At 37.9% G+C, this 25,393-nt stretch overlaps 1 protein-coding gene across 3 annotated transcripts in view; it reads left to right on the top strand.

Moving 5' to 3' along the window:
* The window catches only part of camta1a (calmodulin binding transcription activator 1a), a 436,555-nt gene that overhangs the window by 7,508 nt on the left and 403,654 nt on the right, over nt 1-25,393 (top strand). For all 3 annotated transcript variants that reach the window (XM_053482709.1, XM_053482710.1, XM_053482708.1), the window contains exon 3: nt 18,164-18,267. In XM_053482709.1, coding sequence (XP_053338684.1) covers nt 18,164-18,267 — 104 coding nt within the window. The remainder of the gene's footprint in view (nt 1-18,163; nt 18,268-25,393) is intronic.

The raw sequence follows: 25,393 nt of genomic DNA, 5'->3' as shown, positions 1-25,393 counted from the left end.
CACCACAAAACCCTGACATGACATTGGTATATGTGGGATGTGAAAACTTGGTAAAAGGAAAGAAAAAAGATCCTGTTATAGACCTTTGACTGACATGTCATCTCTTAAAAGCGATTCTGTACCTAATTTGCTTTGATATGTCTCCTCTCTCGGTAGCAATATGATAGTCCTGGCGTTTGTAGTTAAGCTAAAAGCATGGCTTTGACATTTAATCTAGCCATGTGTTCATTTTCCTGAAAGCCCTCTCCTGCTTATAGACGAGCCTGTGATCTAGATCTAAAAAGATGGTGCTAATTAAGCGTGTAGTCCGGCGCAATCAAAGCTGTCTTTTAAAAAAGCAAGTGCATCTATCAACGGAGTCTCGCTGATTCCGGTTGTAGGGACAGTGCAGACTATGTATGTTGAATAATTTTTTTTTTCTTTTAGTCTTTGAGATATAGGCATTTATTAGGGCACCCATTATTCATAGCTAGGAGAATCCCTAGCAATTTTTGCTAGCTGATTGGCTCTGATTGCCAGCGTTGTGATTCAGGCAGCTATATTGCAACTTGTTAGAGAAGAACGGTCTTCATTAGCAGGGCTGATCACAATCTGGGACGAGACTCTCTTCTTTCTCCAGACTATTATTACGCTCTACTGTAACATCTATTAAAGGAAAAAAGGCAGCATTGATAATTTAGTCATTGATTTAATGATATTAAAAGCGTGATTTCTTTCTTTGATTTTTATCCGAATTTCTAAATATTTAAGCGTCAGGACACATTTTTACTTCCAGACAGGAAGTCAAACCATCTTAACTCTCATTCCTACCCCAGGTAAAAGTTTTAGGCACACTGATTTTTTTTTTTAATCTAATTTAAACTTGTACAATATAAGAGACCACATATTGCTGCAGAACAATTTAGTGTTTGGTCACTTCGTCCAAAGATGTTCCAGCATAACAGTATCCGTCTGCAGCAAAGCTCGGTCTCTGAAGTCATGGCTTGGTGGAAATGTTCTGCACAGAGCCCTGACCTCGACCCCACTGAACACCATTGGGATGAATTCTAACCACCCCAGGCCTCCTCACCCAACATCATTGCCTGACCTCACCAATGCTCTTGTGGCTGCATGAACACAAATCTCCACAGCCACACTCCAAATCTAGTGGAAAGCCCTTTTGCAGTACAGTGAAGGTTATTTTAACAGCGATGCAGGACCGTTATAAACAAGCATGTGCGCATGTGACGATCAGGTGTCCTTAAATTGTTAGTCATATTTTGCATGACTGCAAGTACACCTTTTCCACTAGAGTCATTACAGAGCTATAATACGGTGTAACGTAGAGAAAACGCTGCAGCTGTATAATTATTTGTAAGCAGGCTTTGTTTGTCATTTACAGCTGCGATCGTTTTAATAGCGATCATTCTGGAGAGCATGACAAGATTTTTTCACTGTTTGCATCAGTGTACCATATAATCTGCTGAAGTAGCATGCTAACTGTCAAACCCTCAACAAACATCTACACAGCAAAATTCCCAGGCTTGAATTATCACCCACTGTGTTAATTTAACACTACGCAGTGTTTATGTGGGGGCAATTGGATGCAAATGAGCTTAGAACGTATTAAATCTGTATTAAAAGCGCTGGAGATTATATATTTTTAATAACCAAACGCACAACAGCGCAATCAGGGCATAGTCACTTAGATGGAGGTTCCAATATTTTTCCAATAACAGCAAAGCCAACAGTTGTGCTGGACAATATGACCTCCAATTAATATCACGATTAAGTGAGTATTTTACCGGGATTATGATTAATTAATTGTTTTGTTTTTCTCGCCCTCACAGTTGACTGCCAAATTTGTATTGATAATATACTCACCTATTAAAACTAGGAATTTTTTGCAAATAAAAGATCTCTGGATGTCGCAGACAGGACAGGGTCATGTAACAAGTATTAAGCGAATAAAAAAGTATTAATACAATAATAATAAATAAAAAGATTAAGTCGATTAGATCTGTTGAATGTTTGTTCAATTACTTTTCGATTAAATACTTAGCCCTGTTAGCACTGTCGCCTTGCACCTGCAGGGTCCGGGTTCGATTGCCGTCCCTGTGCGAATGGAGTTTGCATGTTCTCCCTGTGCTTGGTGGTGCTTGGTCCAAAGACATGCAGATTAAGCTAATTGGAGTTCCCAAATTGCCTGTAGTGTGTGAATGAGTGCGTGCCCGCCTTGTGTCCTAAGTCTACTAGGATAGGCTCCAGACCCCCTGCGACCCTGAATACAGGATAAAGACGTTATTAGACGATAAGTGAGTGAGTATCCAGCCCTACCCTCAAGGCTTTTATTTTTTTATTTACCAGTTTGTTAAGTTGTATGTTTTAGCCTTTATTTGTCACATGTACATTACTGCACAGTGAAATTCTTTATTTTTCACATATCCAAGCCTTTTTTGGTCGGAGCGCAGGGTCAGCCATTATACAGCTCCCCTGGAGCAGGCAGGGTTAGCCTTGGTCAAGGACCCAACATCGGCAACCTGGCGGAGCTGGGACTTGAACCACAGACCTTCCAATCAGTAACTCAGAGCCACCACTGCCCCAAAGGAGCTCTCAGGGGGGGACTCGATCATAGCACCACAAACCAATCGTGAATCTGTGCGACAGTTCAAGAAACTTATGTCTCAAAGTAAACACTTGATTTTCAATTAGAAATTATTCATACAAATAAACTTTGATCAGTAACCGGAAGAAAGTCCTGTAACCTCATGCAGTTGTGAAGAAAAAATAAAAGCTGTCAATTATACAGTAGAAAAAACGGAAATCTGTATCAGACAAGAAATTTGCAGCCGGTGCATCTTGATTAATAAGACAAGAAAATCAGCTCATCGAGTTGCTGAGAAACCACAAGGTGCAGACTTCTTCTGGCCTGAATGTTTTCTATTTCTCCTATTGCAGAAAACTTTTACACTTTTCCAACAAATTCCAAAAAAAGAAAAAATGTTCATCCATTCATCCATATGGAGTGTATGCCATAAAGTTCCAGCGGAAGTTCTTACAATAAAGATGATGAGACACATATAATAAATATGTGTCTCGTCATATAGACACATAAATATAAATATAAATATAAACTAACGATTTGAACATTAACCCACACCTTCAGACCAATCAGATTTGAGAATTCAACAGCACTGTAGTTTCACCCCATTTTAATGAACTGCAGCACACAGCACTTAATAGCCCCAGAAGTTTGTCTTGTAGTCGGCGAGATGGTCTACTCCAGCAGTGCTCGTGTTCAGTGTGTGGAGGTCATGCATGTAACCCCGGATGGTCAAATGTGATCTATGGGTTTACACCGACACACGACATCTTGTGTTATGTTTCTTTGCACAGCTACAAATCACATGATTTATGTAAGACATACTGTGTATATATGTACAGTATATACACAGTATGTCTAACTTATGTGGTAAAGTCTGACAAGTATGCCTAGAGAAAGCTGTGATTGGGTGCATCATCAGTATGAGCAGGTTACCCCGGTGCTCTGTGGGTTTACATAGAGCCCTAACGACGTGTTGTGTTATGGGATTCCTTGCACAGCTACAAATCGCCTTGAATTATTAGTCCTCCCTATATGGTGAAATCTGACAAGAACGCCTACAGAAGGCTATGATGGGGTGCATGAGAATATAGCATCTGTCTGTGATATCCATGGGGTAACACTAAATTTAGATGATGTGCCATTCTCAGGAAAGCACAAGTTTTTTTTTTTCTTCTTTTTTTCTTTTTGAGAAGCAACTGGCTTGCCAGGTCTTTGTTTAAATTGAGTTCATCAGTTGAGCTGTGGGCGTCAGTAGCTCAGCGGAATGACGGACTGCTAACAAACAACCCGATGGCTACGGCTCTCCATCATGATGGGAGGTGCGGCCGGGCGATCGAGGATCCGGTGTCGGAAAGAAGAAGAAGAAAAAAAAAAAATTCAGGTCTTACCACAGGATTGGAAGGTGGGGCCTTGTTGTTTTAGCTCGTTTTATTGCATTCATGGTCTTCCATCCTTGATAGATTGATTTAAAAATAACTTTCACTACCACAGTGCCCTGATTATTATTTCAATTCATTTTTCTGGCCCTTTGGTCACAGGAGGCATGCTTTATTAGATTAGTATTGAATGGATCAATACCGCAGTTGAGAGTGATTTTTATAACAGCCATCTGTTGTAATGTCAGGTGACTTGTGGGCTACAGGGAGCCTCTTTACAGTCTTACGTGTTAGCGTTCGTGTGCCAAATTAGCATCCGCTTTTCATATCAAGTTCTGAGTTTATGCACTGAATATGGAAAAAATTATATTCGCACCATTTAACACTGCCGGAATTGATAAAACATGCTTTTAATATTTTACAACAACCATAATGGTAATCCTGCTTGCAGCAGAAGAACAGAAGGGCTTTAGAGATTGAACGGACTGTTTGATGAATGTAGAAATTCCCCAGCATTACCGGCACACCTCACTGAAGGAGGCAACAATTATAAGCGAATAGTGTCACTCACCGAGCAAGCATGCAGACAAGGGACGAGCAAACGCCAGAAAAAGGGGGAGTTTTCGTGTCATGCGAGATATTGATTTGAGATTTGTTTTTGTCAGCCCTCTCCAGTTTCATGACCTGCTCAAGTCTCCGGGGTGACACAGGCACAAACTAGCATGACTGATATTGTTAAAGCTCCTAAACAGACTCCTTGAGGAGCAGTATCAGGGATAATCTGGAGGAATTTCTTCCTCCTCCATCTTCTGGTCGGTCAGACATGCTTACCAGGAGATGTAATCAGAAATAACTGGATCGGTCGGAGACCGTCAGGCTGTGGGTGTGGACAGAGTGTAAGAAGAAGAGCCATTTATTTGTCATATATACATTACAGTACAGTGAAATTCTTTTCTTCGCTTCTCCTGGGTGGAAAGCTGGGGTCGTAGAGCGCAAGGTCAGACATGATTCGGTGCCCCGTGAGCAGACACGGTTTAGGGCCTTGATCAAGGGGCCAACAGTGGAAACTTTGTGAAGTTGGGGCTTGAACCGCCAACCTTGTAATAAGTGATCCAGAGCCCTAACCTCCTGAGCTACCCCTGCCCCTTATGGGGGTGTAAAGAGACATCAGGATTGACCTTTCTTTTCTTACTTTTTGAAGGATGAAGGATACGGCAAGGACAGAAAGAAAGCAAAATTGTAGACCTGTTTTGTGGTTTCACACAATGATAAGAAGGTCCAAGTTCAAGGAACCGAAGTTCACTGAACCGAATCTGATCTCACACACCCTGATTTCATGGTGGGGTTTTTCTCCTACCTGTTTTTTTTTTTTATTTTTTTTTCTTGGGAAAGAATCTCTTTTTGTGTGGGTGGCAAGCACAAGCAAAAAAATAAATAAAAATCTCCATCCGCTATCTCTTTTCTGTCTTTCTTCATTCTGCTTCTGCTGCTTCTCTTCCACTTTTCCCATTTTCCTTCTACGATACTCAGTCTGTCTTTCTTCCTCTTTTTTTCGAATCAGGAAGCCACTTTCTCTTTATCACAGCCCCCTCCTTTTTATTTCCTTCTAGCTCTCTGTCATCTCATTCTCTCTCTCTCTCTCTCTCTCTCTCTCTCTCTGTGTCTTCCCTACATTTTTTTTGCCATGTGGGCATGCAGGCTCATTCTCCTGATCAGCCCGGACTCTATAATTGGCTGCCTCCCAGCTCAGCTCAGCACTGCACATATAATATAGTGGCATTCCAGTTTCTAATATAGCGGCGTTCCCGTTTCAGCCTGCCTTGCACTTTAGGCTCTAACAACTTGATTGTTTTTCACTGCGAGGGAGACTGAGTTATGCTAATGCGTTCAGTGTCGTCACTGTTTTTAGCAGGGAAAACAAAGTATGTGAGTCAGCAGTGGAGGTTGGCTTGGGTACAGTGGTGTGTGTAACCCACATCCACGCGAGCAAGGTAATGGCTTCCACTCAGCATCTGCAGTTCTAGCTACAGCTAAATCTCTGGAGGAGATTCCATACGCTTGTTGTGTTATTATATTATAAGTGTGTGTTTCTCGACAAGCCAGCCACCGTCTCCTTTCTCTACCTCTCTTTCTCTCTCTCATTCCTTTTTGTTGTTTGCTCTCAGCTGAATTTTTTTTTCTCTAATGGAGCTCTTCAAAGCTCTGATGATCACATGTCACATACATAGTATATCGGATATTCCCTCATTATTGAAGCAGCAGCGTCATGGCATGGAAATGCCCTCTGTCCCGTCACATTGGTTTAATTTAGTAAAAAGGGAGCAAATCACAGAGTTCTTAAGGTCCGTCCCATATTGCATACTTGGAGAAGCTGCACAGTATTTTACCAGTGTGATGAGTTTTTAATTAACAGTCATTCAACATCATCTCTGATTTTTTTCATATCTGTTCCTCAGGATTTTTCTGCCCCAGCAGATCCATGCCGCTATTTTATGTCCCGATTTCTCTTTGTAGTTTTCTCGCTGGTGTAAAAAAGAATTAAAAAAAAAATGATCCAACACGTTAAACTTTTACCTTTACGTGTTCACTCAGCGCAGGATTGAGTCTGGCTCTTGTTCTGCCGCCATGGGAGAGAATGATGACATCAGTAGGAGTGTTTGGGAAAATGTTATAGCTCCTTTTGATCAGCGAGACACAGAGACAGTGCTTAATTACGAACTGAGTGTGCGCCTCGGACACGATTGATCACAGGGAACAGGCAGTTGAGCCGAGAGAGAGCGAGAGAGAGAGAGACTGTGAGACCTGCTGCTGCTCTAATCTGTACAGGAGGCTGTCTGAGACTAGCAAAGGTCTAAATCACACCTCTACTTTCATTACTAATGCAGTAATGCTACAGTTTTTCTTGTATTTTAAGTGTATAGGGATCAATATCGCTGTGTTGTGACACTCAGTGCATTATTTAGTTAGCGGATGTGGAAGTATTTCTTGTAGAGAGTTGTGTGAATTGACAAACCATATACAGTAATGTTGGCTTTTATATATATATATATATATATATATATACTTTTAAATATGTATATATTTAAAGTTTAATCAATTTAATTTAATGGATATATGCACTTTTGCCATGGCACTCCTCATGAAATTGTAATGAGAAATTACAATTTTCCTAAATCTATAATATAATATAATATAATATAATATAATATAATATAATATAATATAATATAATATAATATAATATATAAATAAGTAATATTTAATTATTGCATAATATATATAAAATAATATTAAATAATTGATATTTAACTTATATAATTCTAACTTACTTACAAATGGCCTCTTTTGTCAAGCTGGAAATGAATTAATTACATGATTACACAAGAAATGTGGTAATAAAAATCCAATTAGTTCTGGAAATGTGTGAATCCTGTGAATTTCTTCGCTATAAGAAGACCCATTAACATGTGAACCACACTACGTGAGTGGTTTCAGGAAATGTAACTGGCATGAGTTACTCTATGGATTAAAAATAAGAAAAAAAGTGTAAAACAATCCAACAACTTTAAGGATCACATTGTCAAGTTGTTTATTCTAATTTACAGACACAAACTGAATTAACATTTTGTGAAATAGGATAAATGAAACCGCACTAGAACTGAATCATAGTTAGACTGTTAAATAATAATTAACAGTAATAATAATAATTATTATTAATAATAACTAAATAATTCGAATACATTTTTGGACATTAAGATTACTGATTTAATTCAACAGCACCAAAGTTACTGCCAGATTTATTTAGAGCAACTTAATTTCTCATAGCTTTTAAAGTGTTAAAAACTAATGAAAGAATTTATAAAACATTTAAACACACTCCAGTCCAGTTGGTGGCGGTATAGATAGGCTGTAGTGATGGAAAGTTTGAATCATTTTAGTGACTCGGTTCTTTAAATCTCGCTCATCAAAATGAACTAATATTTTTTGAGCCATTTAGTTCATTTCATTCTTTTAATCTGAAATAAAATAAAATGTAAAAATTTTTAATAAACAGACCCCCATTTTGTCAATTACAATGCAGCTAAGGACATATGATAAACAGAATAAGCAGCTCACCTCTCATATCTTTTTGTCTGAGTCGTTTGTTCTTTTGTCACGTGGTAGAAAAAAAACGAATGACTTGGACTAGAAGACTCATGTTCTCTGTACATAACCTACGGTGGTTTTGCGATGCTTTGCACATGCGTGCCCAGTAGAAAATAAACAAATCACGTTAAAGACTCAATAAAAAAAAAAACAACGAATTGTTAAACGACCCATCACTAATAGGTTGGCAAAACGCAATGGATTTCTACCTTTTTTGCAAAAGCTGTCCTGTGTTTATAAGGAAATTCTACAATTTTAAACCATGTGTTCACCTAAATTAAAAAAATTAAAAAGTAAATTAATACTGAATCAAAAGTCTGACCCAATGTACTCGATTAATTGAATCGACCAACAACCAACAAAAATTGTACTCAATCGGATTATTAATTAAATCACACAGCTATAAATGGCTCTCTATAAACGAAGCAAATTTGTGTCTATGGTAGCTGGTGCGCTGCAGTGGATGAGCTGCTTTACTGGACAATTTGAGCCATAGTGTGTTTACGAGGTTGGCTCTTACCTTTTACTTGTCTTTTTATCACTCTCAGCTCTCATTCTCATTGAGATTTATTTTGTGTGGAGTTTTTTTGCGTGTGCCAAATGTACATGACCTTTGACATGGCTGCAATTCATGAACACAGTCAAAGGTATAAAATAAATAATAATAATAATAATAATAATTGTTAACAAAACTTTTTAAAATCTGGCTGGAGGTTTTAGGTTTAAGTTTGCTTTAGTCTGCAGAAACTTATTTTTTTTTTACTTTTTATGAAACAATTGGTAAATGAAAGCCATTAAGTGTTTTCATTAAAAAAAAAAAAATATATATATATATATATATATATATATATATATATATATATATTTATTTATAAAAAGATAAATCATCTTAGTACGATTGTCAATCTGAGAACGTCAAGGTCGCGCCTTTGCTTTTTTTGAATCGGGACGACAGGTTGAGTTGCTTTACGAGCTTTATAGAAATCTTGGGCTGGGGATAGAGAAGATAAAGAAGTCTGAAGTCCGGGATGGGTTTAGCTTGTTGCCATCATCAGCCACAAATGAAAAGTGGGCAGAAAAACTGAATGAACCTTTCATATAAGGGCCAGGAAAACAAGAAGTTTTTATCTCTCTCTGAGGAAACAGTTAAAGGTGAAGATAGGCAGTATACAGAAGGCAGTATAAGTAGAATTTATTTAGGAAGAATAAGCCTAGTCCACATGTACACAGCTATTTTTTTTTTAAATGAGACTTTTTGGTGAAGTTCTTCCAGAGTGAAGATTTTAAGAAACTCTGTTTCCAGTGTTGTGTGTGGATAGGAAATTTTTTTTTTTCTGTTTGGTAAGATCCTGCGTCATGCTCAGTATTGCTTGTGTTTGACGTCAGATCACGTTCTGCTCAGTAAGAACTTTTTCTCAGGCTTCTGGTTTGGACAGCGTGGCTTTGCGGTTAGGGTTGCTCATCTACTTGATAAAGGTTGGAGTCTTCTTTGGATAAAAGTAATCGAGCCCAGTATTTACAATTTAATCTGGTAATATACAAATAATATTAAGGAAACCTTAAATTGTTGAGAAGATCCCACCTTTTTCTAGCCTTAATTAAATTTCTTATAAAAACCAACATCCACTATGTTCCTCGTATTGATGTTTGCTTTGAGGGATTGTGAACTGTCAGGCCTTGAGCCCAAAGACAGAAGATCTTTTCCTTTCTTAAGAGTTGGGCTGCTTGTATAAGTTTCGTATTTATCGTGCTTTCTTCTGTTCGCCTGGAGTGATGCTAAAGCACCTTGTTATTTGCGAGCAGCTGCTCTGTTGCAGTGTTAATTGAGCGAAGCAAATCATCCTAGATACAGTATCTGCTCCCCACTGTAAGAGCAATTTAGATGTGCACAGCCCATTTTCAGCACACGGCATGCACCAAATGCCAGGGCTGAGTCACCTCAGTGGCTGGAAGAAAACTTCCTCCTGGTCCTGCTTCTGGTTCACATTCTGATTCTGATTTGAATCCTTCATTAGTACCTAAAGTATGCCCTTTTTTACAGTCACTGTAAAGATGATGTAAGTACATGTCATCCTTTAAGATATGGGCTCTCTAACTTTTTTGCAGTTATGGACCTCTTTAACTGTAATAGAAATCTACCTATCACTTTATATAGACTTATTTTATGAACAGTATGCAATTATTCCAATATTGGAAAGAAAAGTTAACACAGGCACTGTCGGAAAAGCCAGAAATACATTAAAGAAAAGACAGAAATGCACAGCAAGAATTTACAAAGAAGAAGAGAAACGACAAGGCATGAATAACCAAAGTAATTAACATGAAACACCTGTAATTAACAGTATATGTGAATGCATGGAGGAATGAAACAGTTCAGGGGGAGAAACAGAACCAAAACCTGAAGGTGTCAAAACATAAAAAAAAAAAGCATATAGAAAAACCAAATAACAAAAAGCAAGTGGAATTAGCTATACTGTGAAGTACGACTGCATAAAGAAGTGGCATTCATGACACAGATAAATAAATTCATATAACAACTCAGTAGTAAATACTTTGATAAAGGTGTATTGTGGTTTTTACCCCCTGGGGGCTCATTGGACCGGACTTTGAGAACTTTAAGATCGTTTCTCATATCTAGCAGTTTTATGACTCAAGCAGATCGTTAATGAAAGAACAGCTGAAAACAAAAGCAGCACACGTTTTATTTTAAATCCACTGAATTGGGCGTATGCAATAAAATGCTTGCTCACACACTTTGAATAAGCGCTAGTGTTAATCCATTGGCAGTGCTGATGTAAAGGGACAGGAGGGCGTGTAAAAGTCAAAGCTTTGTAGTTGGAAACTATTGTTTTAAAACCACTGGGAAAATGTCATGCTAGTGGATTACATACATTAATTACATATTTAAAATTATGCATTAAAAAGATGATAAGGCTTAATAAATGCTGAGGCAGATGGAACAGCTCAGTATTGCATAAAGCCTTAGGATTAGGACTTGAATTACCCTGCCGTCATTAAAACAAATCACACGTTTCTATTTGTGCTTTGGATAAAAGCGCACTTTTTCTTTTTCCTTTTTTTTTTTTTTTTGTCGGGCCGGGGCCGAAAAAAATGACAGGAAAAGAATAATAAGAAAGAAATTCATTTAAAGCCATATTTTTCTCAGTCTAAACAGATGACAACGTGCTCTTTGACAAATGTCTGCAATATCAAGAGTCGATTGCCTGACAACTAGGGAGAGCATGAGGGATATGCAACGGGGACGCCGCAGCCACGGTTTACATGCGGCTTCTGTCATTTCACAAAGCAAACACGGCCTCTGAGGATTTCTCAGAAGAACTGATATTACTTCATTGTGGATGTCATCTCCCTCTTATTGTGTTATTTTTCATTGTGTGGATTGGATTGAAGGGAAATTGATTTAAAGAAAGGCGCCCTCATACTATGGTAATTTCAATTTCGCACAAATTGCCCACTGCGTCGCGCACCCAGCCAGAGCTAGGAATCGTGTAATTGGCTTCACTAGGTGTACTCAGAGATGTCATCAGTGACGTGAGCGGTGTTACAATAGGGCACGAAAAGTAAGCCCATTAACAGCAAAAACACCGTAATCTCAATTTGCAAGCTTTTACTTTACTCCAGTCGCTGGAGTCCTTGAAAACGACACGTGGATTGTTATTATGCTATTGTAGCGGCGTCGGGGTCGTGCTGGTGTTTCTGGGGATGAGTCAGAAGTGCTGTGTGACACAGTTGACTCATCAGTGCTTTGTGTTTTGTTCCTTTCTCTAAACAACCGCTGAGCTAAAACCGTGCGATTACGTAGCTGTAACTAAGATAGCAGCTAATTAGATAAAAACCCACTTGAATCTTGAATTGTTCTTTTCCAAAGTGCTCCGAACTGAGTCATGTACTTTTTCAGGTTTAGCAGAATTTAGAAACAGATTATCTTTCAAATTGCTCTTTTGTTTCAATTCATTTGAGATCATAAAAGGTGAACGTAGAGATTTATGTCTGACAGATACTTTCTTGATTTGTCAAGGCCCCTCCTCGCAGAAATAGGCGTGTATCTGGAGAAATACATGGGGTTTGATCTACAGTAGGCATGTGTTTGATATAATTCGATCAACCATACGTAATATTACACTGCCACAATATCCTGTGACGTTCACTCAGGTTATATTATTGTATATTACTTGATGCTGTAGGAGCACTGCAGTTTAACATTGTAATTGAAGGTAGTATGCGTTGTTATTCAAAAATACTGTATATAAAAGAGCAGTCACTGTCTTCCAAAAAAAAAAAAATCCAATAAGTTAATCGACATATGAATATGAATCTCGAATGAATTATGCGGACGGTTTTAATACTCTGAAGCCTTTTCCACACAAAAATCGCACTATAAATGCGATAACAGGACCCCCTGAATATTGCACTTTTCCTCACATTTGGTAATTCACACAGAACCCACGAATTTGGCGTTAAGCCGCCACAGTGGGTGCCTGAAAGGAGTGTGTGGCGTTCCACTATCAGAGTAGGTGTGACGTTTAACACAACAGCTTCGGGGTCTAGTGTGATTTGTACCACATGCGTCAGAAATACCGCACATGGCATTGCTTTCCAAACAACCAGGGGCGAGTGAACTGAGCGCTGATATGCTAACCGGGCACATTTCCATCACGTACCAAGCACAGCGCTTTCCACTCTCAATGCCTTTAAGTCCCACATTCATGCTCTGAGATTGGCTCCAATGACACAGCTGTGGTGACCAAACCAGTCATGAAAGAAGACAATTTCCTTTAACTGATCATAATGCAGAAGACGGGATTTGTCAGAAAAAAAAGCTTATTTTGGTAAAAAAAAAAAAAAAAAAAATCTTGATCAGTCACAGTCTCAGGTGATCCTTCAGTTGATTGTTCTTGATGCACTACAGCTTTAACACTAATAAAGTCAAGTGGGCTTCTCTGATCCTCTCTATATAAGATATCGGTGTGTTAGCTGCTAACAGTATACTGTTGTTTAAACCTCCTGATGGCACGTCACACACATCATACGTATGTCTGAACATGTCAGAAACCCCTTCCACTCTGGGAATAGACTCCCTTTTAGAACCAGATACTAGTGGAGATTTGACAAACTGCACATTTAAGCACTTCTGGGTTGGATATGTTTTTTAGAACTGGAAGTTGCCCCTTGCTTTCACACACTGATCATTTCTCACTCCGGCACTACCTCTGCCCCTGGCTTAAACAAACCCTGATTCCATCCGCGTTCCTTTTATACAGAACATCAAGGCGCAACAGCCATACAACAGTACGATAATCATGTGGAACTTACATGAGAATTATAACCTAAATCTAACATTTTACAAAGAATCTTAATTAATGGTAATGATAATTAATTAGAAAGTACTGATTTTTTTAGGTCAGTGTTGAAATTTGTTTAAACGCTTAGAGCAGAAGATCAACAGTAAAAAAAATATAAATGTTATTGGAAAACGTACTGTTATTTTTTTCTCTCTGCTGTTTAATACACATTGTTAAACAATCACGTAAAAAATCCAGCTGAGTTTTTGTGATTGCCACTGCCAGCAAGCAGTCCCCGACTGCACAGCTGATTATTACACCCTCCTGTACGCTTCTTAAACCTCAACTGGTAGAAATGCTCATTTTCTGTTTTTGGGCTGTTGGTTCTACACAATTAATTCTATCCCAATTTGTTGTATAAAATGGAAAATTGCGACCAAAAAAAAATCAATATTGCACAAGCTTAGCTCGAACCTTTGTAAAATGTATTATGACACTTCCTTGTGAGTGCTTTAACACACATAGAGTGTAGTGGATTATAACCATGACAAATAACAATTTGTGCATTAAGTTTACTGTAGCAATGTTCAATAAAGGTCACAAATTGTTATTACTCATCCTTCATATTTAAGTGCTCCAGATGAACAAGTCCCTGAGCACATTTTATTGGCTGCCACATGCTGTGGTGAGAAACAGCATTAATCTGGATCGTACATTTTGCGTTTTGTTTGTATTTGAAAGATGCTAGCTGTAGACCTCTTGCAGCTGACATCACAGCATTTGTCCACTTTGGCCTCACCCACTTCTGGATGGCAAAAGGGACGTTATTTACCAGATGCCAGTGCCAATACTCACATAGAAAACCAGTCACAGAAGCACTTTCATCTAAACACCTGATAATGTTGTCATTTTAAACAATACTTTGTCTTTTTAGTAATTGCTTTTCTGTCATTCTGAATTGCCTCTGAACCGTCCATGTTGTGTTTCATGGGCCAACGTGAGCTGCAAAGCTAACTAATACAAGGCCAAATCCCTTATTTACTCATAAATAAATTTTGACTTGGAAAACGAACAAATCTTGGTTTACGAGTACAGAGTATCATGTATCACGCATGCGTTTCTTGTTTTGATGCCGAGCGTCACGTGATCACAACTGAGCCAATGCTTTTCTCTCTTTGCTGCGGAATTGTGGGTAATCATCTCTGAATTAACATAAGGCCTGCAAGAACTAACTCTAGGAAACGCCACCAGATCCAGGAGAAGTCACCGTCTGAGATTTCCAAATTTACAATATTTCAATTTCCCCATATTATGTTACTATTTTATTTGAATCAATCTTTAGTACTACAATTTTATTTATTATATATTGTTCATACTTCCTCTTAAAAAATAATATTTAATGTTGCTTACTTTTTTAAATCTTAATCCAGAAAGTTGTTAGATAAGATTTGATAGAAATGTCAGGATTTCTGTTAGAGGGAAAACGTATAAGCCTGTATAACATCCTTGATTTTGGTTAAATACACATTTATATTATGGTTAATGTAACAGTATTAAACTGGTAGGAATCCTCTCATATCCTATAAATATAACCAGTGTATTTTGTGTGTGTGTGCGTGTGTGTGTGTGTGTGTCCCATCCTCTGTTCCAGTAAGTTTTTTTTTATTGCATTTGGAAGTGAGTGTTATGTGAGTGGGTGCTGGTGAGAGACGAACACGGAATCATCACACAATAGTAACAAGGTGATTATTATTGCACTCAGTTCGCAGTTGGAGACAATATCGTTATAATTTAGACATTCCGCTCCAAAACAATGAAGGCAAATAGCAGTGATTGGACGAGGCTGTTAAGCCCTTTGCCATCAGCGAGACGTGGCGATAGAATAGAAAGGCTGATTTATAGCCCTGCCTTAACTGCCCTCTGAACAAACTGTATTTGTCTTTTCTTTTATCCCTCACTGGCATTTGTGCTTTTTACCATTCCGCCTTGGAGAGAGGATCAGGATGGCTGTGGACTTTATTGGGTAGTTAAAGTCTTAATAAAGCTCACCATCATTCCTTTAAGCCTTTGAAATTTGACTTTTTTCGCAAGAAACCCAAAGCCTTCTGCTAACCATGCGCTCTCAGATGTCTAAGATCCTATTGTTTTTTTTTATTATTATTATTAACATCGTGCATTCAAGTCTCCTTTCTCTAGCTTCTCACTCCATTTAAAGTGTAACAAGTGTGTTTTTCAACTGAGAGCAAACTGCATTGATGGCAGAACTGTGTCATGGTTTAATATTGCGTGTGAATTATTGGTTGTTGACTAAATTATAGCTAAATGTGGTCTTTCTCATCAGGATTCATTGTGACGTGCATTCTGAGATTCTTTTTCGCTCACCACGATTGTTAAGAGTGATTATTTTTATTTCTTGTCGCCTAAAGCAGTCAGTTCATTGTTCTTTTACCTTACTCAGAACTTTGAAAGTTTGCACAGAATTGTGCAGGGAAAAAGAAAAAAAAAACAGCAACAAAAAAACTAACAAAAACGTTAATTTATAGTCTTTTTTTTACAACCTTTTTACCTCATTACTTCATTTTTAATTTAGAAACGGACTAGACTTTATTAGTGTCAAAGCTGTCGTACATCAAGAACAATGAACTGAAGGATCATCTGAGACTGCGACTGATCAAGATTTTAATTTTTGGCATTTTACCAAAATAAGCTTTTTTTCTGTCTTTTGCATTGTGATTGATAACAAGGATTTGTCTTCTTTCATGACTGGTTAGGTCACTCATAAAAAAAATAAAATTCCAAAAAAAAAACAACAACAAAAAAACTTAAAAAAGCTAATAATAATAATAATAAAAAAAGCAAATAAAAAAAACTATTTTATATATATATATATATATATATATATATATATATATATATATATATATATATGTGTGTGTGTGTCTGTGTGTGTTTGTGTGAGATCAATAAGTATTTGATCACCCTGTGATTTTGCAAGTTCTCCTACTTAAAAATCATGGAGGGGTCAACAATTTTCAGCATAGGTGCATTATCACTGTGAGAGACAGAATCTAAGAAGAAAAATCCGGAAATCACATTGTATGATTTTTTAAACAATTTCTTTGTGAATTACTGTGTCAAATAAGTATTTGATCACTTACTGCCAGATTTCTGACCCTCAAAGACCTGTTATTTTATATTTTAAATAGTCCATATGCTTCTTACCACTCCTTGATTTTCCTGGCTGTGTGCTTTGGGTCATTGTCATGTTGGAAGACCCAGCCACGACCCATCTTTTATGCTCTGACTGAGGGAAGGAGGTTTTTGCCCAGTATGTCACAATACATAGCCCTGTTCATACTCTCCTTAATACAGTGTAGTCGTCCTGTCCCCTGTGCAGTAAAAACACCCTCAGAGCATGATGCTTCCAGCCCCATGTTTCACTGTAGGTATGGTATTATTGGATTTATACAGTACTCATCATTCTTCTTCCTCCAAAAACGGCGAATAAAGTTAAGACCAAAAAGTTCTACTTTGGTCTCATTTGACCACAGGACTTTCTCCCATGACTCCTCTGGATCATCCAGATGGTCCCTGGCAAACTTCAGACGGGGATGGACATGGGCTGACTTAAGCAGGGGAACCTTTCGTGTGAATCAAGATTTTAAACCTAAACGTCTTAGTGTATTACTGATAGTACTGTAGCCTTGAAAACGATGGTCCCAGCTCTCTTCACAGCATTGACCAGCTCCTCCAGTGTAGTTCTGGGCTGATTCTTCACCATTCTTAGCATCATTGATACCCCATGTATCTACTTAGACTTTAGCTGACTGTGGGGTGCACAGATGTCTTTATGACAGCCAACGACCTCAAACAGGTGCTAATAATTTAGAATCATGAGCAGAGTGTAGCTGGACTATTTAAAAGCAAAATAACAGGCCTTGGAGGGTCAGAAATCTGGCTGATAAGCAAGTGATCAAATACTTATTTGACACAGTAATTCACAAATAAATTGTAAAAAAAAAATCATACAATGTGATTTCTCACAGTGGAAATGCACCTTTGCTGAAAATTGTAGACCCTTCCATGATTTCTAAGTAAAAGATACATTTTCATATACACTTCTTACCTTCAGAAGTCTTTGCCCCCCCCCCCGTTTCTCAAATTAGATGATGTAGATTAAATGAAAGAAACGGAAACACAAGATTTACTGTGACAGGCTGCAAAGTGTCTACAGTAAATGTCCAATTGAAAAAATGGTTGATTATGTAACAATCTCAGCAGCAACCTCATTTCGCCCCCTTGTCTGTTCCAACCCATCAGCATTCAGCATCACCGTATACTAATCACCTGCTTGTTTCTTACTGGTTCATGCCTTAAGTTAGATGTTTTTTATGTTTGAATGATTACTGGGACACCGTGTGGCTTAACAAACAAAACACAACTCCTCTGAAACTGGTTGGGTACGGAGACTGAATTGAAACTGAAAGACCAAACTTAAGACTACATTAAAAATACAAGAACGTCTGGCACTTTGGAAGCAACATATGAAGAAATAGGGTTTGCGCAATACTTTTGCACAGTACTGTATTTGCCAAGTTTGACCAAGATATTGTATGTATCATTGATTTTTAATCTTTTTATTCCTGTTAGAACAAAGACAAGTGAACTCCTTTATTCTACAGTATATAAAAACCGTATATTCACAAGACTTTACCTCGCTGACACACTTTCTGTGCTCTCTTCTGTGTCCTCAGATGAACATGGACATTTGAAAATATACCTGCCCAAAAAGCTGCTTGAATGTCTACCAAAATGCTCCTCGTTGCCAAAAGAGAGACACCGGTGGAACACGAATGAGGTAAGGTCACCTCTCCCTGCCATCTGCTGCTGTCTTTTTTTTTTATACCGCTGCTGACCTTATAGAAATCACACCTCTTTATTTTAAGCTATGCATCTGACAGAAAGTGTTCCAGAGGCTCTGCACACATATTAAGAAAAAGCAGGTGCTGATTTCTGTGTCACACAGGGATGCATCGATACCATGTATGAGCACATGTATTCGATACTGATACTACTGATACTGAGTCAGAAATAGAAATAATGAATAAGGGACATTATGGCACATTTTTATTTAACTCTGTTCATCTTTCTTTTGTTTAAATCGTGGTCTTGAAAAGCACACAAGTGCATGTTTTTGCACATAACATGGCTAGGCTTGTTCAGGATTATGTTGAGCTGATCTCATATAGTGTGTACAACTACATGTTTGTTTAACTTCATAAAAATCCTTCTGTACAGCTCTAGTTAATGCTTCCGTGTCTTTGTCACATCAGAATTCCTTATTGTTTTTCCTGTGGTAGCGATTCTTCAGCAATTTTAGTAACACTTGTATGAGGGTTATTTTTAGAGGTTATGGTAAGTTGAAATTACTTTGATTGATATGATGTCACAACAATTATAATGATAGCCATTAATACAGTGTTGCAGAAACAATACTAAATAAAACTTAAATGATGACCTGAGCAGGACCTGAACGCCAGTCCCCGAGATAAGAGCAATACTTGCAAGCCACTGGACCACAAGGGAACATGCTGTTGTTGCAAATGCACGTGGGCACAAAACAATAAGCATGACAAAGAAATACTGGACAACAGCAATTTACCGAAATATTAAATTGGAAAGCAGCCAAAAGAGATAAAAAAAGCATTTAAGCGAAATCATGCAGTATGTGCAAACAACATATTACGGAACAATAATTTGGGAGCTAAGATGTACCTCGTGGTAATATGCCTGAAAGAGAATGAAACAAAGATGTAATATTGCAACACTAAGAGACGACATGAGATATACACGCTGTGCGCGGGAAGCTGTTGTGTCTCTGTTGTGAATTCTAAACCATTTTAGAAACTTAAGGGACCATTAAGATGAACGGATGCTAGTCGGCGTAAATGCTCCAAATAAAGGTTAAAATTTTAGTTGGTTTAAAGGTTGTATTTGCAGTGCTGTGTTTTGGGTCATTAATTGAATGTTATCACAGCATCATATTATTAAAGTCATTCTAACTTCTAAGCTTGCTACACAATGTTGTCCCAACGAAGGACGCTTATTTTGACTCACCTAGCATTGCCTGTAGTCATTTTTTTTTCCTGACCTACTGCATTGGTTTCAGCTGTTCACTATTTGTATTGTTACAAAACGCTCAATAGTGCAGTCCCATCCATTAGGTTCGCGTCACATACAGGAGCCTGATGTGGTATTGGAACAATTTTGTGCTTGTGTTAATACAATAAAATGAACACGGTATTGAACAGAGACCTGATTGTACTGTAGTATCAGTATCAGTGCATCCCTCTTATCACAATATTAGTCCTAAAAGCCTGCTATTGACACATACCTAATGAGCACAGCTGCATTCATTGTCAGTGTGTGAACATAGACATCATTTTGCCTTCGCAGCGTTGTGAAACGATTCAGTGCTTCACTCAGCGTAAAGCAGAAAACTCATTCATCATGTGAAGAAGTGTACTGTATGTATTTTTTATACCGTGGAAAACGTATAGTATGCATGCGTGTGAAATTTCAATAGATCTGCTCAGATGTATGTTTTTGCTCTGATCCCCCGAACAGCAGTTTTCAAGTTAGGACTACATCATACAACTTTCTCAGCCATCTGTTTCAGCCATTTTTATTAACGTTACCACTATAAATAGACTCTGGCTTTATTTATAGAAAGCAATAACATATGGGTTTGGCTGCATTAGTACACACTGTCAGATCTCTTGCTACCGCTCCTTGTTTGGCCTGAAACGAGTGCTTTGTCTTTGTATCAAACTAGATTTTCCTCAACGTGTAATGCCGAATCTCTTGTTGAGCTTTTAAAATCCATAGAAAGTTCATTCGTTGTTTTTTTTTTCCTTAAACGGCAGACTCAGCGTATCTCAAATCTTTACTTTTTTTTAAACATATAAAAGATGATTTGCTGTAAAATACGCCTCGTAGAGGATTTCGACATAAAGCTCAGTCTTACGGTTTATCTTCTTAATATTGTAGTCAGCATGCTATTTTACACACAGCCGTGCCCCTGCAGAGCAGCCGGGCTATCTTAAAAGTGCAAAGCCCTAAAAATCTGCATATGAAAATGCACTTTAAGTGCGTTTTATCAAAGTCGGAAGGTATTTCACACACAATGTATCAAACAAATAGGAAAAGATAAGAGCGCTTTCAGATTTTGTTTGCCGTGGAACATGAAAATGCTCACTGTTTGTTTGGGACCTCGTGAAAAAGAAGAAGAAAAAAAAAAAAACAGACGCAAGTAGCAGTTTGTCGCTTGTCCTTGACCTGTAGGCCAGCCATTTTAAATTAGTTCATTTCTCTCCGTCGGGCTACTTTATCGTTTAATGGAAATGAGACAGTGTTTTGCTTGATTTTCACATTTTATTTATTTGTCGCTCATGTCCCTGTCTGCTATTGTGGTTTCGCTTTTCCCCACGCCGCTCGACCGGGAGATTGAAACTAAGCATTATTCAGCTGCTTAAACCCGGTGGGATTTTAAATGATTGCTATTGCACACAATTTCTCAGCAGGAATTCATAAACTCCGCGCTTACTGAAGGTGTGCCATTTTTTAATACAATACAGTTGATCCATGTCGCTTTAGCACATTAAACGACAGGCAGCGGTATCGTCAAAGGATACAACCCTTGGTGGTTTGTGTGTGTTTTTTTCTTTTCTTTTCTTTTTTTTTGCATCATAATTCATGAAGTTTTTAAATGGCTCTCCTCTACTTTTTAATGAACGTTGTTCTCCTGAGAAGGTTGTTAAAGGGGGTGGGTGAGGTGTGTGGGGGATGAGTAGTGTTGTGGTGGGTAAGCCTACCTCCCTGGAAATCATAAAGCCTGCCACCGGCTCGTACATAACTCAAATGTCACTCTCGCATCAATTTCAGCTCTGCCAAAAGCCCCCGGTGACAAATCACTGCTGCGGCCCTCTTAAAGGGATATTTATGAATTGAATACACTACTTCATCCCGTGGTGTATTCTTTATGGAGTGACAACCATGTTTTTTTTCAGTGGGGTGAGCAGAAGGAAATGAATGACAACGCTGGAATAGAGACTGAAAGCTCAAGTCTTAGACCATTTGTGTATCTTGTCTGGAGTAACTGTAAATGTTTCCTTAACGTCGCTTGTGTTTTGTTTAACACGTTGGCATTATAATGCAAATCGGTAGTTCATTTGCCTGTAAAATAACACCACAGACATGATATTTTTGGATATACACGTCATCCGGTTCTTGCAGTCTTGCAAAGACGTTCTTGACAATCAGTTAACAGGTTCCTAATTGAAGCTGATTATGTAACATATTTGACCGGCGGTGTTGCGCTTGCAGTCACAATTAATTATTTCTATTTTTTTAATTGATTAAGGATGTCTTGCATGCTGGCGGGGGCGAATTGCTGGCGGACACATCTTTGTAGAGTCCGTCAAGCCGTTTATAGCGGAAATTAAATCACAACAGGCGCCTCATAAGGATGGAGAAAACTAGTAGTATTTTTCAGCATCGCATTAAAGAGCATTTAATATGTTGTCAAGTGCCCTTTAGATTAATGTCAACTTATCACTGGTGGATGCTCGGAGAGGGCTGCGACTCAGCCACGGAGGCAACCTAATTCTTATGTGGCGCACATCAAGTGAGGCGGTAGCATGGGAAAGCGGGGAGTCAACCTTCCCCAAAACCAAGGGCATTTCTCTTTTATGTTCGCCAGACACACACCAGGGCTGGAGTGACTCACTGATGGCAGGCTGAGAAGGATTAAGGAGTCTCTTGTTGCTGCTGATGGTGTGACTCTTACCTAAAGTGACAACTCATTTATTCTCTGCATATTCCTCCTGCCTGTCCTGCATCCCTAATGCCTTCTTGTTTTTCTCCTTGCTTGAAATTTAAAGTGTCTTAACATGCAATAGGGAGCCACTGCTTTATTTTAAACTTGTAATGAGGAAATGGTGGCTTTCTGCTTTTTGGGTAGTTGATGCCTGAAAGTTATGCACTGTAGTTTCTTACAGTGCCTGTGTCTTTGTTTAGTGTATGGTGACGTGCTGAATCTTTATTTGGAATATTTTGAAAGAAGATTGGGTCACCACTATGCACCAGGCTTGTGTGATATAGTGATGTAATCGTTGCTAAAGTGCAGTGGCGTTTACTTCAATTATATTGTATAACCAGACAAATTTAAACCGCCCTCATTTCGTTAGGGAACAACAAAATGTGATTGCCTTGTCTTGCCCGACACTGACAACATGGTGATGATAACATTTAAACTCATGACCATTCAGTTAGTAGCCTAGTACCTTTGGTGCTATGCCAGTCCACAACACCAGTCTTCTTTCTTCTAGTAATAAAATGAGAGACATATGAACCTAAAACGATTTGCAGAAATATTTAGAAATGTTTTGATATAAACTTACTGTACCTTGAAGCCCTGTCTTCTTTTTTCACATGCTTTGCTCAGGATCAAGGGCCAACCTCCGGATTTCAAAATTTACATTTTACACCTAATGAGTCAAACATGGTGCCAAAAGGTGCTGTTCTCCTAATGGCCACTAGGAGCTGAATTTAAAAGGAAGTCAATCCCCATAGAGCGCCATGTTAGTATGAACAATGATGAATATGTCTGCTGCCTGGTACCAAAAAAAAAAAAACAACAACTGATTTTTTGGTCTCAATATCTAGATTTCAATGTGACAACTGCATGGGGTGATTTTTTAAATCAAATTTGTCAGATAAAATTTTATTTCCCAATAACATTATAGAATGAATGATGGAGTTCAATCAAATGCAGAACAATGTTTGCATATAAATTAATGTTATCCATCTTAGCATTTTGGATAAGCTTAAGCTAAGCTTGTGGTAACTGAGGTAAGTAGGCGTGTCCCAACCAACAGTCAGGCACCATTTAGCGCATTTATGCAATAATTAGAGGTTGACATCCAGAGCTTCCACAGCCTCCAGAAAACCAGTGGATGACATCTCAGAAGGTTTATCCAGTTCTTAACCACTCTGTGCTCAGGATTCATGGGGAGCTGTCGATGGAGGACCTTTTTAGTTGAAAGTTTTGTTTCCACTCTAAAAGAGACCTTAAAAAGATAAATATTAAATAGGTCTGCAACAAAGTGTCAGATCTAACACTTTACAAACCATTTTAATATTAATAGTTAGAAAGTGACCAGACAATTTAAATGGCTGTCCAACAGTGGCTATTTAGACATAAGACATTTGATTTGTAAAAGGATTATACTGCGTTATGTATTGCTTTATTATATTTTATGTTTAATCTGAGTTTCTCTACTGTAACTGCGTTTATGTGATTGCCTGTTTTCACCTTCAAATATATATATAATTTTTTTAAGTTGCTCCAACTGATCTCACAATCAAATGTGAAATAGACTTTGTGTAGTTTTATTATGTTGAGAATAATATGTGCTAGTAATAATAAGTTAGGCTATGAGGGCTATGTAGTGCATACTTTCATTTCCTATGGAAACTTAACTGTTGCAAAAAATAGAAGGATGCTGCCTTTTGCTGCCTTTTTATTTTTTATTAGTTAATGTTAAACTATTTATATTCACTGTGCTGCTAAAAGGCTACTGGTAAACTTTTAAGGAGGAACGTTTTCTTGCATGTTTCTCAGTGCATGAGTTGAACCAATTAACACACCTTATATGACAATTTAAACCATTCCATTTGTTTTTACTTCTCTTGCATGACAGATGCTTTACTGACTCTTTAAGTGCTTACCAAAATTTATGAATTATTATTAATATTATTATTATTATTATTATTATTATTAAAACATGCATTATTCATTGCATTCTTGGGGCACTCTGGTAGAACTACACCTATGATCACATTACACAAACGAACCAGAGAGGTCGAAAAGGCAGTCTGGTGGAGAGACTGTGTACATGACAGCCTTTTACCATTCCCTTCTTTTTTTGGAGACGTTCGTATATGAGTCACAACCATTATGTTTCATCCATGTTTTTCTGATTTTTCCTAATTCCCCTTCACAGAGCAGGAAAATGCGCAAGAATACATCTCAACCAAAAACGAGACACAAAATCCATATCGAAATATAACAGAAAGCGAAAAGAGAAGTAGCAAAATTGGGTAAGTAGGAAGGCGGTTAGGAACTTTGCTTTTAAATTGTCATTAGGAGATTAGGAGGAAATCTAGGCCAGAGCCTAGCAATTTATTTAGTAAAAAAAAAAATAATAAAAAAAATCCAAAAGCACTGCACTCTTTTATAACAGAATCAGTATTGTTACAGCATTATTATCACAGTCTGAGAGATATTATGGTGGCTAATTATAGCGGCAACCTAACAGAGCTAATGATGAAGAAATTCAGAGCTCTTTTCGGACCTCTTAGGGTCCAAACCATTTTATAGATTGCAGCATTGTCCCATTGCATCCTATATTTTGTTTAGTATGTATGTAATGATTTATGAATAAACCTTCTTAGAATCCTATTTCTCGGGTTCCTTTAGTTGCGAGTTAATTTATCAGAACCTTTATTCCTTTATTCATGCTTTTCTAATGAGAACAAATTGTATTCCAGAAATTGAAGCGACACTGCAAGGGTATTCATTGACAAAGTTAACGATCATATGGAATGTTGAATGTTTAGAAAAACTGGAGTCCTAGAAGAGTCTCTTAAAATGATCTCACCAGTGCTATTATGGGAAGGACCCATTATGTATTAACTGGCCAATGTTGCATTGAAGTGTCAAAAGATGTCACTTGTGTAAGCAGAACTGTAGAGGAATACTAATGTAGTGTCCTTTCATTTGACTTAATGTAAGGGTTTAGGGTATGTTTTGGTATGAACTGCCATGCCAAAGTATGAGTGAAGAAGAACAGGAGCTGAGCAACAAAACTTCGCAATGGCCTGCTTGTCATTTAATATTCCGTCGTTAGCGATAGTTCTCT

Source organism: Clarias gariepinus, chromosome 22 (assembly GCF_024256425.1).
Source record: "Clarias gariepinus isolate MV-2021 ecotype Netherlands chromosome 22, CGAR_prim_01v2, whole genome shotgun sequence".
Classification (NCBI taxonomy): Eukaryota; Metazoa; Chordata; class Actinopteri; order Siluriformes; family Clariidae; genus Clarias; species Clarias gariepinus.
The sequence above is the reverse complement of the archived record's forward strand: the minus strand, read 5'-3'. Positions and strand labels throughout refer to the sequence as shown.